General features: G+C 42.0%; 2 protein-coding genes across 3 annotated transcripts; one reads left to right on the forward strand and one right to left on the reverse strand.

Moving 5' to 3' along the window:
• Nucleotides 1-104: 104 nt before the first annotated feature.
• LOC109032774 (uncharacterized) lies at nucleotides 105-16,738 on the forward strand. The gene is made up of 3 exons (XM_019045064.2): nucleotides 105-348; nucleotides 15,215-15,798; nucleotides 16,384-16,738. The coding sequence occupies exons 2-3, from the start codon at nucleotides 15,268-15,270 to the stop codon at nucleotides 16,735-16,737; spliced, it is 885 nt and encodes a 294-aa protein (XP_018900609.1). The 5' UTR covers nucleotides 105-348; nucleotides 15,215-15,267; the 3' UTR covers nucleotide 16,738.
• LOC109032767 (uncharacterized) lies at nucleotides 355-6,094 on the reverse strand. 2 transcript variants are annotated; one of them, XR_011900419.1, is made up of 3 exons: nucleotides 5,170-6,094; nucleotides 878-1,480; nucleotides 355-811 (listed from the first exon to the last, which is right to left on the reverse strand). XR_011900419.1 is itself a non-coding variant. In XM_019045051.2 (2 exons), the coding sequence occupies exons 1-2, from the start codon at nucleotides 5,602-5,604 to the stop codon at nucleotides 1,226-1,228; spliced, it is 690 nt and encodes a 229-aa protein (XP_018900596.2). In that variant the 5' UTR covers nucleotides 5,605-6,094; the 3' UTR covers nucleotides 355-1,225. The 2 variants fall into 2 exon arrangements, 1 of the variants encoding a protein (XP_018900596.2); XM_019045051.2 differs by having other exon boundaries at nucleotides 355-1,480.
• Nucleotides 16,739-17,162: the final 424 nt, after the last annotated feature.

Here is a 17,162-nt window from a genome sequence, read left to right on the forward strand (position 1 = left end):
CGTAGGGAGGGTAACATGAAATCATAACCTAACTCTTTCTCACCGTTGGCTCAACGTTTCGTCAGCAGATGAGTCCCCGAATGTAAACAGAGAATAACCGCCCCTTCAACATTTCAATTGTTCTAAAAGTGTTTGGAGTCCTTTGAAAATAGTGCGTGTGTTTTCGAAATCTACATCTAATCATATCTAATCTTGAAACAAAGCCTTAACACCTGTCTCTCACGACCATCAACCATTAATTTTACCAAGAGGATCAGGGACTACTGAACAATCCAACTCTTCGATTGTGCAAGCACGTCAGCGGTACCCCAACTTGTTGTTCCGAGAATCGGAGCGTGTCGTCCAGTCGTAAGTATTCCTCGACAATTTTCTTGATTCGCAATTTGAAATTGCCTTTTTCGCAGCTCTCTCCCCAACTGAAAAACCACTGACATAAAAAGCGGTCTCCTTCCTCCCATGTATAAGTAGCTCAGCACACCATGCCCCGGCCAGTGCAGAATTTTTCTCTTACGTCGCATCAAATTTTTGCTTTCACTTCAATTGACATGCTGAAAACGCTTCAATCCAAGGAGGTTTGCTTCCAACACTTTTAATTTTATATTATCCTATTATACGAAGAATCTCCACGATTCCCGCAGATGTTCTGTTACCAAAGTGATCACGCCTACAAGAGAGGACTAATCAATGCGATAACTTCAACGAGTCAAACATACCAATATTACCAATTTTTTAGGTAGAAAAATTGAGCGCTATTTTTGATAAGTCACTTTATTGTAGCCAAATCATTTGGACGTATTTCTATCAAACGGAACTAAGCGCCACTTTGAGTTCCTTTTAAGGAATTTAGAATCCCGGATAGCGGCTTTGTCAAACAGACCTAAGCGCCAATTTGAGTTCCTTTTGAGGAATTTAGAATCCCGGATAGCGCGCTCTGTCAAACAGACCTAAGCGCCATGGAAAAGCATTGTGAGTATAGGATGGAATAAGCCGGACGCCTGATTCTGCCGCCAATCCAAGCCCCCCTCTACCGTCCTCACCCAATGGCGCTTGGGTCCGTCTGATAGAAATTCTTCCATTTGTGACATATAAGAAAATTATTCTCTAAAAACACAAAGCAGGGCCTCTACAGCATCTCTGCCCGAACTTAAATTGTATTATGACTTTAATTATTACTGATACTTGATACTAATATAATTATACAGACGGGCAGTATAAGGCGATTTTCTTACCTCCAGTTTTCATAAATACTGGCTATCTGCCTGTGTGTTGGATTAAGACTCGCGTCAGCTAGTGTCATCTGTTGCTCTTCTGCAGGGAGGAGAACGTCCGATAGTATTTGCATCTTGTGGAAAGCCTTAGCACCTGCTGCACCCATACCATTTGAAAAGTATTCTTCAAATGCGTCCCTTGTATCGTCAGTTACTCGCTGTAATCTCAGTTGCTGAGCATCAAACACAGGATGAGTGTGCTTGAAAGTAATCTGTTTAAAAAGACCATACAAGATCATTACCGTACTGATCATAATAAGAGGACTCATACCAGTTTTCAAAACTTACCTTTGAGTTTCAAGAGCCATGTGGCTTATCAAGCTCGATTTTTAGGGGCCAAATTGACTTTTTGCCTGTATATCATGGCGCATTTAGTAAAAAGTTAGACGCCAGATGTTTTGATGAGAAAGATGTCTTAGTTACATAACAAGTAGCTGTAACTTGGGAGACATTTTGAAAAATCACTAAACAGGAAAAATTATGATTTTTTCTCGGGGAGAGGGAGGGAGGCAATTTTTAGGGGCCACGTTGGCGCAGAGCCTTCATTTTTTAGGCACCATGACCGATTTCTTAGGCGCATTTGGCACGTTGGCGCCTGTCAGTTTCGAACACTGATTTATACTAATCATATTTGAGTAATTTTCCGATAATATTTTTGTTGCCAGCTGAGTTTTCGAACAAGTCGGACAAATTCATTGGAAAAAACAGTATGATAACAGTCCTCTTTCCTCCAGTTCCTTTCTTCATGTCCCACAATGTGGCTTCTGCTTTTATTATTGAAAGTACATACATTAAAATTAAGGGACTTGGATGACAAGGGGCAAAGGGGCAAATTTTACTATTTCAAGAAATACGTGTTTAAAGTTTCAAAATTTTATGGAGCCGTAAGGCGGAAAGAATACTGGAACTCTCATTTTGTGATGAAAAACAGGCATTTAGCATTGAATTTTTCACGGAATATATTTTACAACTAGTTTTAGTTAAAATCAATAATACTTTAATTTTTAAAAAACTGCCCTTACTTAAATGCTCCTTGTCCTCCAAGTCCCTCAACTATAGTTAGAGATCGATTACAAAGAGTGTCCCAAAAGTACTGTCCAAACCCAGTGTGAAATGTGAAATCCAGTTTAGACCCTAACCGCAGCCCCCTGTGTGGGTCTGAGACTCCTCTGTACCGGCTTGGCTCAGCTAGTCTATCATCTCAGTCCAACCCCTGTGCTTCTTCCTCTGATTTCTTCTCAACAGTTTTAGCCTTGAACTAATCGATCCAATATTTATTCATTCAGTCGAGTCTTGTGGACAAAGCAAGGTTCCAATTTTTGTCCTATGCTTCGCTTTTCTATGCAGTGAAAATATTTTTAAGTGCAGAATTTGAGGACTTTTTCGGTAAAATGGCGAATGGAACTTGCTATGCTGCCATGATTGCGCAGTTTATGTAGCGTTTGCGGCAAATGAAATTCATTCACAGTCAATTCACCTCCTTACAATCGCCAGGAAAAACTCGGAGCAGATTCAACGAAAAATGCATAGCAAAGCAGTCGGATAGAGAGCCTCGTTGCACAATCTCAGCAGCAATGGACGTTTCATACACTCTTTTACCGAAAAATGCCTCAATTATGTGCAGTGAAAATATTTTTTAGTGCAGAAAATTTCGCAATGCAGAGTCATGACGTCGACTAAGGTGATTCGACTGTTCCCATTTTTTTGTCAGAGCCACGTGCGATGTATCGCATCAATTCGTTCCATAAATTCAGTTCCATAATTTACTTGTCATTTTCTTCGAATTTTGAGATCGCACTTCTGTTGTCAAAGAATTCTTGTACCAAATCTGACAACGAAATTCAACGTATTAACGGCAGGGTTTTTTCGGAGGAAAAATATCGCATCCGAGTGCAGTTTCGATATCAGTATCGAATGCGATATTTTTCCTCTAAAAGAACCTTGCCTTTATTACGTTGTTAAATTTGATACATGAATTCTTTAGTATCATGACAACAGAGGTGCGATCTCAAAATTCGAAAAAAATGACAAGTAGCTGAAATGGACCACTAGTCAAGGTACGAATTTAAGCGATCTGATACATGTATCTTAACCAGAACTTCACGTAGAACACGATTCACACAAAGGAAATTACTGAAACTAACTCCTAACGAAGATATTAACGTTTTTATTTCATATTGGTTACGAGGAATTTGAACTGCCCGCTCACAAGAAACTCAAAGCTCTACGTGAGTCAAATCGCGCACTAAAACGGTTTCAGGAAGCTTCTCAATCGAGCAATGTTCATTTCCCACCATGTGTTGTTCAAACTATCAGTAATTTGCCACAGCTGAGCCAAAACGTCAAGATTGAGGTTGCCAGATTTTTATATCGCAGAGACTGTCATGATAACGTTTAGCGCGCGATGTGAACCACGGAGAGGATTGAGTTTTCATGAGTGGGTTGTTTGAATCTACGCATCAAGAATCATTGAATATCTTCGTAAATAATTTATTTCGGTAATTTTCGTTGTGCACGTCGTGTTTTACGTGAAATTTTGGCTCAGAAACATGTATCAGAATGCTGAAATTCGTACCTTGTCTAGTGGTCCATCATAGAACGAATTGATGCGATGTAGGTATCGCACGTTGCTCTGACGGAAAAAATAGCAACCGTCGAATCACATTAATAATTGGAAATTCATAGAATCCATGCAAAATGATCCAAGAGACACGGAGAACGAATCGAGACAGAATCCTTATGCGCGTCTAGCGGTATCAAGAATTTAAAGATGAAGACTGTACATTCCACGAGATCTTAGGGGGAATAACTCACTATTTGCGAGTTAGCAACGAGCAAAGTGATGAGGAAGTTTGAAGAATTTCTTCGAACAGGTAAATAGCAATATTAAAATTACTGATAGTTACCGGAATTTTGGGCGTTTTTTATTTCGTCCATGTTACCGCTATTGGACATTCCGCATACTTGGTTTTTATATTCGATATTTTTTTTTTACTTTGGACAGTTACTTTTGAACATTTTGACTTACCACCAGCAGCACGTCTAATGCCAAAAATCCCGCATTTTTCCTATAGTCGGCCTTCAGACCATATTAAGGTCAGTATTAACCTAGAAAGAGATCCAAACTGACCAGATCATGCTGCCGTGCTAAGGAAGAGCGCCGTATGAACATTCGAGAGTTGCCAGATTTACTTCGATAAAATGTTTATTTCTGAGGAAAAATTTTGAATATTTTTCCTTGAAATTTTCAGACGCTTTAGATCAAATGGACTGCATTTTGCAATTTGGAACTATAAATTCTGGCTCATCTGAAAAAACACTTATGTGCATAGGGAAACTAATGACGCATACGTTGTTTTTAAACCGGGACAGAGTTTATAGTTCCAAATTGCAAAATGTAGTCCAAATTACAAACAAAATTATCTGAGAAATTGGCAGGTATAAATATTCAAAAATTTTCCTGAAAATTAGTGATTTGCCAGGGGGAATTTGGCAACGCCTGAAGGCTCATGCGGCGTTCTTCCTAAGCACGACAGCATGATGCACTTCATAAAATAAGGACCTTTAATGGGCAAAAACTCGTCAAGTTGAGGAATTGCAGGGTGGGTCCAAAAACGGTCCTTATTCCGATACCCCTCCAAAGGGGTTTCGTTCTGTTTGAGTTGAAACAAAAAAAAAAAAAAAAAAAAAAAAAACATTTAAATTTTTCCAACAACCAAAAGAAATTCTCTACCTAGAAATTGTTTTCTTTACATAAAAGGGAAATTTCTTGCGGTTTGAGAATTCCAGTCGAAGACTCTGATCACGTGTCATTGAATTTGTTATTAAGGAAATGTCATATCCATTTTGTTCTTCAATGCCTAAAATGGCATTGTTTGTTCGTTTCTCAGCGAGTGCTTACCTTTATTTCAGTGTCCAATCCCTTCGACAAGAAACCTCCTCTCTTAAGATCACGCCATCGTGTTGAATCACTCTGTGGAATCCGCAATTTTTTAAACTCTAATCTAGCCCAACACTTCAAATTTCGCTTTCCAGTCTCGCTTTTATTCCGTGAATTAAGGTGACAGACGTACTGCTTCCTAAATTCATAATATTTCCCTACTTTTTGCTCCCAATAAATAAAATTACAATGTACCGCAGCTACAAACTTCCTCCTCCAACTCTCGCACTGCTGGAAAAAAGTCATCGAAGGGTCTTCTTCAAAACATGTTCTTATCACACAATTGAAGTTTTCCCTAATATCTATAACACAACTTTTGGCAATTTCATAATGGCTTTCCCCGAAGACTTCCGCGAGAACCTTGTGAAGCGCATCTTCCCCGATTCCGTCGTCCATATCGGTAAATTGACAAATGCCCCGAGTAAATCTTCGTTGTTCGACACGAACATCCCTTGGACACTGAATAATTAGCAGGCAACACGCCGACTGAGAGACAGAGACAGACTCTCGGAGGAGGCAGGGTAAGACTTGACTCTGACCTGGAAAAATAATTCCAAGTGGATCGAAATATTACAGTTTTTCCTTGAACAAGTCAATGGTGCATCTAAAAATGCACTAAACTTTTGGCAACACTGCGAAAGGCTCGTTTTGAGGAGGAAGGCGATGTTTCCCGGAAAACAAAAAGAGTGCGCCGCGAGGTCAGCCCATTCATTCCTGAGGGTTGCGGACAATCAGACGGAGAAAGGAGAAAGGATGGCCGAAGTTGTCGAGGCCAGCCATGCGGACCAACGAAGGCAGGGTTCGGGTTCAGACGGAATGGCAGCCGCTAAGGATTTTGAGGAGAGGCTAGAATTTTCACATTTCACGCGAGGTTTGGGAATATGCTTCCCGCCTCTCCAAACCCCCCCCCCCCCCCCCCCCCCCCTTGGCCGGCACGGTCATGTTGAACTTTTCTGTCATTTTTGAAATAATGCAGTGTAAAATTATCATGTTTTATTGATTCAGTTGTTATAAGCCTTGATCACGCATTCATAGTTCACAAGAAAATCACGGGCTTTAAGCCGCCCCCCCCCCCCCCCAAGCGCCCTTTTAGTCAAGATTGGGCGATTAGTGGCTGAAATCGTTCCAGTATGCATTAATCATTGAAGTGGCAAACTCAGCAAAGTCAGTTACTTTTATCCTTTCGTGAAAGAAAATTCTCGACACTTCACAAGAAAAAAGGAAACCTTTTTATTTAGAGTGATTCACAAAGAATAATATGCTTCAGACCATCGAGGAAGTCAATAACTCTGATACTTTATACTGTGAAAAAAGTTCTCTAAAAACTACTCAATTACATACGCTAAATTTCATGGCTAACATTATTTGTTTCATAACTTTTCGTCAAATTTCAATCAATAAAATCTCGGCATGTGTTTACAGTACATCAAAGTTCAAGCCGAAGCTACATTTTTAGATATTGAAAATCGCCCCCCCCCCCCCCCCCCAATGGAGTTGACTGTTGGGCGCTTCTGTTGTGATACTATCGTCGAAGATGACATAAACGCCTTCAATCGCGTCGATCACCAAAGAGCACTCGCTCGAGTACAAATTCACATCAACTGATTATCAGCGCCTTCAATTACGAAAAATGCTGAAAAGTATTTCCCCGTGTGGCTGTGGACGTTCACAGTCATACGACGCGATGCAGGCGATGTACACAAGCGCCCTTTAGCGCCTTCAATTGCGTTGAACGCAGAATAGTACTCACTTCTGTGTACACTCACTCTACGCGATGTAGTAGGGGCCATGCTAGCGCCTTCAATTGCGCTGAATGCAGAGGAGTACTCAGCCGTGTGTACATTCACTCTACGCGATGTAGGGGCCGTATACAAGCGGGCGGCCGCGAATCTCATCGGGAATAAGGTCGAGTACTGGCTGATGTATGTACGTACAGCAGTTCACCTGGCGCGATAAAACTGTCCGCGGGCAGATACCGTTGCGAGGTTATCAGATTGCGCAGTAAAAAAAGACCTCTTTTGCGGAAAGGAACCTCTTTCATGAAAATTTATAGTATGAAATGTATTTTACCGCATCCTAGAGAGTTTTTTTTAATATTTTTGGACTGAAAACACTATAATCTCAAATGAAACCGAAGATACAGGAATTAAAATTTTCCAGTTTAGTTTAAAGGAAAATCTGCCTAAAATTTTTATCGTGTATTATTTATTTATTTACTTATTTTATGGTGTGGCGTAACAATACTTGTCAAGAAAAGAAAACCCCCTTAAATTTACACATTAACATACATTACAGAGCATAAGAAAGCATTGGAGAATTTACAAATTAAAAGGCACAGAAAATTACCGTTTAACTCTCATTAAAAAAATCATTTAATGAGTAGAAAGCCTTGCCAACTAGCAAGGCTTTTAGCCCAATCATAAAAGCACTCACTTCCCAGTTTTGAAGAACTTTTCTTAGGTTCAAGGGAAGGTTGTTGAACAGCCTGATGGCACGATGAGTGTATTATTGTTTAGCCGGGAATTTTATTTTTAATGGACAATAAAATCGTGGTATATTTCATGAAATTTCTTCTGTTTTTTTCTAAATTTTTTCGTCGGTCTTCTATCGTGAGTGAAATTCGATAAACTCAGGAGCAACCCTGTGTCATAATTTATTTTTTCCTCGAAAACTAGTCAACGCAATATCTTGAGAACTTCTCTCATTGATTCTTCCTTTCTGTTATCAGAATCTTCTGCACAGGTGCGTTTCAATCTTTAAAGCCGGCTTGTTTTCTCTTGGAAAAATTGAAATAGTTGCTTAAATGTTGAAATAATGCCGCAACGGAGATACGCGGTTTCTTACTGAGGCCATAGATATAGGGTAGGAGTGATTATCCTGCCCATTCCGGAACCTGTGTGCCGATCGGAGTAGGCGCGGGAAGGGCTGGTCAAAGGGGCGCATGTGCGACACTCGCTTGAGAATAGGTTGGCAACACTAGCGTACCTTTCTAGACAGAGTTAGAGTACCTGTATAGGGAGAGTACCGACAGATCGGCTCATGGAGGGCTTAGGGCCCAAAAGTGCAGCCACCCTTCTAACCAACTTCTAACGCACATAATTTCACTGCCAGTCTGCAGATTCCAATTCTAACCAAGATGGCCAAGAATGTACAGAAATGAGCGTTCCTCCGCGAAATTGAGTAAATTTATGCAAAAACTGAGTCAAACACGTGCTTAATAAAGGACGGTTCGTAACAATAGTATCAGTAAATCGCTCTGGATAATTGAAATTCATAGGTTGGCTGCCCTTTTGGGCCCTAACTTTATTCGCGGAGGCATCGGTGAAGGCCTGATGGACTTTCGGAGTTTCAGATCTGTCGGTACTCTCCCTATACAGGTACTTTAGACAGAGTATGGCCATTCGTATCTTTTTACTACAGGAAAACTGTTCCGCCTTTTGATTGGTCAACGAGTTTTTAGGCTTCATGATGCTCTTACGGTCGTAAATAAACAAACAAGATGGCGGCTCACCGTATAACATCGATGAGAAGCTAAATTTGACAAAAATTTCAATTATACGGCTGTAACAATTTAAACTAGCATATCTACGAATAATACACGAAAAACACATGAAAACATTGTTAAATCGCCTTTACCTTTATCACAGGAGGATGTAAGATGTGCATAACCTCAAACTTCCTTGCTGATAACAGCCATCTTGTTTGTTTATTTACGACCGTAAGAACATCGTGTCAGCCTATTTTCACGCGACCAATGAAAAACCGGAACAGAAATGGCCATACTCTGTTTATAAAGGTACTCTAGGCAACACCGGCTTTCCTCCGTTTGAACCTGTGTTGAATAATCGATTCTTGTCGGAGCACTTGGCCCTCCGAGAATCGATACATTTTCATAGGTTTAAATGGAGAAAAGACGATGATGCAAACTGCGCGGCCTGGGAGGTAGACTCGCTGCCGTCTCAGCCCAATGCGGAAATCCCACGCGACAGTGGTGAGGCGTGAATGATTGACTATCGATATCTCCCCATTTGTAGCTATGGTGAAGAATCGATTATCAAGGTGTTCGTTGCGAACACCCTGTTTATCGATCTTTTTCCGCGGGTTTAAATGGCAGATCAATCGATACATCGCAAAGCACGCCACGCCACTGCTTGCGACACCCGCGTGAGCAAGGTTGCCTCAACAGATCCTCCAAAAATCACATTTCCACGATGGAAAACCCCCAACAATTCGTCACCTTCCGGCCAATGTTTCACAAGCGGCATGCCACGTTTAAATTGAAACATGTATTTCAACTATAACGATTCAAACAATTTCATCGTATTTGATTCGTTTTTTGATTGAATAAAAAGGAAAAACGAGAGTAACGCGTCGAAACTTTCTATGATTTTTATTTTTAAATCATTTCAGAAAATTTCCGGAAAACCTTCAGAAAACTACAGGAAGCTCCTTAAAACACATCGATTAAAAATAAAACAACAGTAGATGTGTGCAACGTTAGAATCGGAGATAAATACCCTTCTATTCGCGCGCAGCCGTCGGTATTTCGGTTCATCCACGGCAGGCGCAATGACACAACTATTCGACCACGGATGTAGGCATGTTGCAGCCAGCCCGGATTGAAGGCGCGTCAAACTGCGAAGATCACGCAGCCTCGTTTCCTTCCCTGGCTGTCGCAACGCTGAAATCGCCGCGAAACTAAGAATACGCGTCATTATTTTCACTTTTTGCCTTGTTCTACTATGTTTAAATTGAAACATGTATTTCAACTATAACGATTCAAAAAATTTCATCGTATTTGATTCGTTTTTTGATTGAAGAAAATGGAAAAACGAGAGTAACGCGTCAAAACTTTCGATGATTTTTATTTTTAAATCATTTCTGAAAAAATTTCCCGAAAACCTTCAGAAAACTACAGGAAGCTCCTTAAGACACATCGATTAAAAATAAAACATCAGTAGATTTGTGCAACGTTAGAATCGGAGATAAATACCCTTCTATTCGCGCGCAGCCGTCGGTATTTCGGTTCATCCACGGCAGGCGCAATGATACAACTATTCGACCACGGATGTAGGCATGTTGCAGCCGGCCGGATTGCAGGCGCGTCAAACTGCGAAGATCACGCAGCCGCGATCCCTTCCCTGGCTGTCGCAACGCTGAAATCGCCGCGAAACTAAGAATACGCGTCATTATTTTCACTTTTTGCCTTGTTTTACTATGTTTAAATTGAAACATGTATTTCAACTATAACGATTCAAAAAATTTCATCGTATTTGATTCGTTTTTTGATTGAAGAAAATGGAAAAACGAGAGTAACGCGTCGAAACTTTCTGTGATTTTTATTTTTAAATCATTTCAGAAAAAATTTCCCGAAAACCCTCAGAAAACTACAGGAAGCTCCTTAAATCACATCGATTAAAAATAAAACATCAGTAGATGTGTGCAACGTTAGAATCGGAGATAAATACGCGTTTATTCGCACGCAGCCGTCGGTATTTCGGTTCATCCACGGCAGGCGCAATGATACAACTATTCGACCACGGATGTAGGCATGTTGCAGCCAGCCGGATTGAAGGCGCGTCAAACTGCGAAGACCACGCAGCCGCGTTCCCTTCCCTGGCTGTCGCAACGCTGAAATTGCCGCGAACCTAAGAATACGCGTCATTATTTTCACTTTTTGCCCTGTTTTAGTATATTTAAATATTTCCGCCGGCATTTTATTTCTTTACAGATCAATTGTTCAGGGAAGCTGTCCGAAAATGTCACTGAATATTCTTTGTGATGCCGATTAAATTCAGTGAAATTTTGAAATAGATTTAACCAACAATTTCTCTTTAAAAAAATAAAATGACGGCGGAAATGTTTTAACTTCGCATGGCGCTTGTGATGTTTTGGCCGGAAGGTGACGACTGATCTTGATTGCGATATTGATTCATCCGAACGGTCGAACGAATTGAATTGAATTAATCTAATAGACTAAAAGGATAATTAATTTGATATCAGTCGCTGCTGGCACTTCTGTTTGAAGTCTCCTTAAATTAGCTAAAGATTTGAGGTGTCAAAATGTTCGGAATATAAATGAATCAGTGAGAACGAAAACACGCCTACTCGTAAAAATGAAAATAATGAGGACACACACAAAACTGCACAGTAGGTGAAGAAGCAAGCTCAAAAGGAACATTTTTGGTGCCGAAAGACAAGTACTTAAGGACACTTTAAAGGTCCAAGTTCGAACAGATTTGCTAACTTCAATGACCTTTATGAAAATTGACTGTCCTTCGTGAAAATTGAGGATCTTAGAGATACCGAGTTGGTGTGTTTTCGTTCTCACTGATTCAAATGATAAGTGGTGCAAAGATAGTAGTACTGGGAGATGCACGCATGTGGCGCACTCTCGGGGATTGAAAAAGGAATTAATTGTGTGGAGAATCACTCAAATTCGAACTACAACGATAGATTCCGCGTCAAATTGCCTGGCGGTTATGCAGCATGCGAAACTTCCAGAGCAAGAAGAGCACAAGCATTCTTCAAGAAGCGTCCGATTATCAGTGACGACCCTCATTCAAACGGAAAGACCTCTCTCGAACCCGGGTCTCGCGGCCGTCACGGGTAGTTATCAGTGGCGTGGCGTGCTTTGCGATATATCGATTTTTATGCCATTTAAACCTATGGAGAAGGATCGATAAACAGGGTGTCCGCAGCGAACACCATAATAATCGATTCTATACCATAGGTTTAAATGGCATAACAATCGATACATCGCAATTCAGGCCACGCCACTGATAGTTATCGCCCGTAGATAAGAACAATGGATCGAACGGCGAAGGAAAACTCAACAATGCTTAAACCAGTCACCATGTACAGAAAAATCGTCTTCTTCGGAGCTTCTTGAACCTTTCAGTAGCCTCCAAGACGCATGATTAAGAAGCAAAATGTTACAAGGGATGGGATGCGTGCGACTGCGACACGGTCATAAACGGTCAAAAACACTTAGTCCAGGCGCCTGGTAAGTCTACCTAGAATTTTGGGTACACGGCGGTTTTTTTTGGCTTACTTTGTGTTTTTTGGGTCGCTGAATCCGAATCTGAAGTTTTCTACCGCGTAGGTATCTGGTTAGCGTTTTCCGTCATTTTGAAAAAATGCCCTATAAAGGCCTTTTTTGGGTTTTTTTTTTTTTTTTATATACAGCGGCTACACATGAGAAAAAGTCCCGGATAAAGTTAATGTTTTGAATAGCTGACATAATTTGGAAGAAAATGGTTTATGAATATGCTAGGTTTCCTCAAAAATTGAGGAACCTCGGATCTCGGAACTTTGGAACGCTTTGGAACTTGGCTGACGGCGCGGCGGTGAGCCGCATCGCGCGTTGATGGGTGCGCCGCGAAAACTTGCATGGGTGCGATGTTCACAATAATGTATCTTCCTCAATTTTGAAGCAAACCTAGCATATGTACACACCATTTTCTTCCACATTATGTCAGCCACTCAAAATATTAACTAAATCCGGAACTTTTTCTCATGCGTAGCCGCTACATTAAAAAAACCACAAAAAAGGCTATTTTAGACCATTTTTAAAAAATGGCGGAAAATGCTTACCAGATACGCGGTATGAAACTTCAGATTCGGATTCAGCGACCCAAAACACAAAAAGTAAGCCAAAAAAATCACTGTGTACCCGAAATTCCAGGTAGCCTCATTTTTAGCTACCAGGCGTCTGGACCAATTCATTTCTCGGCTCAGGCGCTCAGGAAGCTTCCGCAAGTCTCGGGACCAGGCGCAATCGACTCTACGCCTCAAACTACGTAAGATTCGACTCTTTTCTCAAAAATGTTTTCCTTCCTCGAAAACCGAGAAAAATCGACTAACATCGACATGGACTAACTTTTGAGGGTCAAAATCGAAAGTTCTCTCTGGACGGCTATGCGGACAGTCCTTCCTGGTGGCAACCTTGGTGGCTGACAGTCAGGTCTGCCCGAAGAGCGACCTATCATAAATAAACTAACAATCTTGCAAACCATCCAAAGACATTTAACAAACTACATATATTATAAACTCTCCTTGTGGAAGAGTTCAATTGATTCAAAGCTCTCGTTTTTGAAAAATAGAGAAAGAAAAAGGAAACAAACGCTTTAATATAAATTAAATCATACAAAAGAAAAAGTTAGTCAATCATTTGATTAATTTAGATAGTTCCTTCTCACTCTTCTGCCTGTGCAAACCTCGTCGGCGCGGAGACTGAGAAAAACCGCCCGGAAACGTGGGAAACTTGAAAAAGCTGGTTACAAACTTCGCAGGTTGCGTGCTAAGGAGAGGATTTCGGAATTTTTTGATGAGCTCAAAAGGCGAATTTTTCGAGCAAATTTATCCTATAAAAGTGTATTCAGTCGCGGCTGTATCGTTTGCATAAAACAGCCCCATTCACGCCATGGTACCGCTGTCGATTTTTCTCGATCTTCGATAAGAAGAAAAATCTCAAGATCAGTGTTGAATCCTAAATAGTAGTCGAAATTATAGTAGTAGATCCTAGGTACTGGATCAATTGGACTACATTTTGCAATTTGGAACTATAAATTCTATCCCGGTTTTAAAACAACACGGAAAAAAAAAGAATTGCTCATTCAACAATTCATTGCTAAAAACAGTGAGTGCAATGTTTCAACGCAGATTTTACAACAAAAAAATGCTACTTTAACCACCCCCGTGGTTAAATTAGTTTACAATAGCATAAAAAGCATAAAGCAGCATAAAGCAGCATTTTTTTGTTGTAAAATCTGCGTTGAAACATTGCACTCACTGTTTTTAGCAATGAATTGTTTAATCAGCAATTTTTTTTTTTCCGTGAACGTATGTGCCATTAGTTTCTCAATGCACATACGTGTTTTTCCAGAAGAGCCAGAATTCATAGTTCCTAATTGCAAAATGCAGTCCAATTGCGCGTGGTCCCGAGGCTCCCCGCGCGATTCACCGGGTTCGGGAGATTTTCTGATCATGCCGCAATGACACGCCGAATGTGGCTTGAATGTGGAAGTCATGGGCCCGATACCTGAATTTTGCGCGTCACGCGCAAAATTCAGCAACAATTCTCAGCAACCATCGGACTAATGTTGGATTTGTCTGAACTATTCGAGTAGATTTGATACACATCTGGTTGAAAATAACTCGAATTTGCGAAATTTCAGCCGTTTGGCGATGACTGTTGACTGCCACATTCAGCTGCTAAATTCAGCGTGAGATTGCGGCATCAGAAAATCACACCCAGTGGGTCACTCAGCGGCGCGCTGCCAGCACGAAACGCGCTGACGCCTACAAACCTAACAGGGATACTTCACGCATTGCGCAATGCGTGAAGTATCCCTGTTAGGTTTGTAGGCGCCTGTGCGCATGTAACGCGGTTGCCCGTAAAAGACCGCGGACGCGGAGTGCCACGTCGTCGTTAAAAGAAATTCAAGGCGCTCCAACGTATCAAGAATGACAGGCATCCTTCAAGAAAACAGAGCTATCCTCTGTTGACTGTTTGGGTTATTTTTCGGGAGACTCGCGCTACGCACGGAAAAAAATAACCATTAGTAATAACCAACGGGACAAGTAGTGATCAGTTGCAAAATCTTGTTTCATATGTATTTTGCCATATACAAAATGTGGGACGATTCTTTAAGAAAAACCGCTTGTTCACTTGGACTACATTTTGCAATTAGGAACTGCAATTTCTGACTCATTTCACGAGCAACCTATACGCCCTTATTTCCCCTAAGCAGATAAGTTTTTTTTTTTTTTTTTTTTTTTTTTTTTTTTTTTTTTTTTTTCTTTGGATAAGCTAGAAATAGTAGTTCCTCATTGAAAAATTTAGCTCAATTGCCACGTTGTTAATTTCCACCCATAGATTGAGTTCTCCAAGACATAAACCGCTGAGGAAGTATAAGTAAGAATTTTATCGATTTTTTTTTTGCCTTATCAGTCAACTTCTAGAAGATTTGGGAAGATTAATTGTGTATTTTTGTTTCTCCAGGTGGATACCGTTCACATCCAATCGGAAGAACTCATCAACGTATCACAGTGACCATGGAAACGGAAGTGAGAGTGAAAGAGGAGATCGGAGGTCCAGGCGAAGGCTCCACGTCGTTGATCAAAAACGAAATCCTGTACGACGATGACATCTACATGTTCGAGGATTGTCCGCCAGGGCCGGAAAACGGAACCGAGGCTGTGTGGATCAAAGAGGAAGCCGAGAACTCGGGGTCGGACAGTGACATCGCCATCGTGGAAGAGAGTTGGCCGCAGGTGAGCGCGGAGCCGGTGGAAGCACCGAAAAAAAGGATCGAGAAGGACCAGAAGGCGCCGAAGGGGAAGAAATCCAGAAAGGCGAAGGAACCAGGGATCTCCTGCCCCCGCTGCGGGCTGATATTCAAGTCGGAGGCGTCGCTGGAAGCCCACTTTTTCATCCACACCGGGGAGAAACCGTTGGGATGTCCCTTCTGCCCGAAAAACTTCAAGTTCCGCGAGATGCTCAACGACCACATCGAGACGCTCCATGCCAAGGAGTCCTTCTGCGAGCGCTGTATGACGCAGATCCGGGACGCCAAGGATGTCAAGGTAAATAAACAAGGAAAACACATTGACAAATGGGCGTATTTATGCTAAAAGGAGCTGTGTGTAAGTAGAAAGATGGAGTGTGCTCGTGCAAGCTGCATAAGAAACAGTGTGAAAGTGGATATAGTTCTCATGAGTTAATGGCTTCCGTGCGGAACCGCAGCGGCGGCTTCGTAGCAGCTGACGTCATCGGCGCTTTGTAATTCCTAACCATTCTTATGGCCCTCAGCTGACGAGCGCACCCCTTCTTTTCCGCATCTCCCTGGTTCCGTTCGGCAGGAATACGTCCAACTGTATTTAACAGGTCGTCCAGCGACCGGGAAATGTCGGGGGAAATTTTTTTGTGTCAGACAAATCAGGAAAAACGTCCGGGAATCCACAGAAATTCGGAATGTAATGATATCTGTTTTGTTTATGCTGTGACAGGTACAGGTACACGTGGTGAGAACTTGAAGTGATATCTGTTTTGTTTGCTGTGACAGGTATACATGGTGAGAACTTTTATTTGTATTGATATCTGATTTGTTTGCTGTGACAGGTACACATGGTGAGAACCAGTATTGATATCTGATTTGTTTGCTGTGACAGGTACACATGGTGAGGGCGGAGGTGGGATGCTCGGAATGTCCGGCCAAGTTCGCAGCGCAGTGCGAGCTGAACAAGCACGTTCGGGAGGAGCACGAAGTGAAGCGATACGTCTGCAACATGTGCCCAGCAGCTTTTGGGAGGCCGAACCACCTGGCGCTCCACAAGCGCTCGCACATCGTCGAGCGCCCGTCCCAGTGCCCGCTCTGCTCCGAGAAGTTCCGGCAGCGGCGACATCTCAAGACGCACATGCACGCCCACTTCAGGCCCGCCAACCGACCCTGGAACTGCACCGCCTGCCCGGCCAAGTTCAAGCGGAAACGCGACCTCAAGGAGCACCTCAAACTCCACGAATGAGAGGAGATCTCGGTCGCGCGGACATCCACACCCACAACACCTCGGGCTCGGGTCGCATCCCGAACATTCATCTCGCACGAGAGGAGCTCTGTCCGCGCTCAATCCGAAATCCCTCCTCTCAACATTCAGAAATCTCTTTTTTTTACAATTTTATCGCCACCTAGGTCGGACCAGACCTGTGGTCATGTTTCCTGACGAGCTCAGCCAGGCATGTGGCAGGCGCCACTTAGCAACAACTGTGCTCAGACTTGTACGCCACCCATGGAACTAATCTTCAAGTACACTGTTCTCCAAGCTCCTACGGTGCCAGTTGGAAGTATTTCTGTTAAACGGAACTAAGCGCCAAATTGAGTTTCTTTCGAGGATTTTAGAATCCCGGATAGCGCGTTCTGTCAAACGGAACTAAGCGCCGTGGAAAAGCATCG

This window comes from Bemisia tabaci, chromosome 8 (genome assembly GCF_918797505.1).
Source record: "Bemisia tabaci chromosome 8, PGI_BMITA_v3".
Classification (NCBI taxonomy): domain Eukaryota; kingdom Metazoa; phylum Arthropoda; class Insecta; order Hemiptera; family Aleyrodidae; genus Bemisia; species Bemisia tabaci.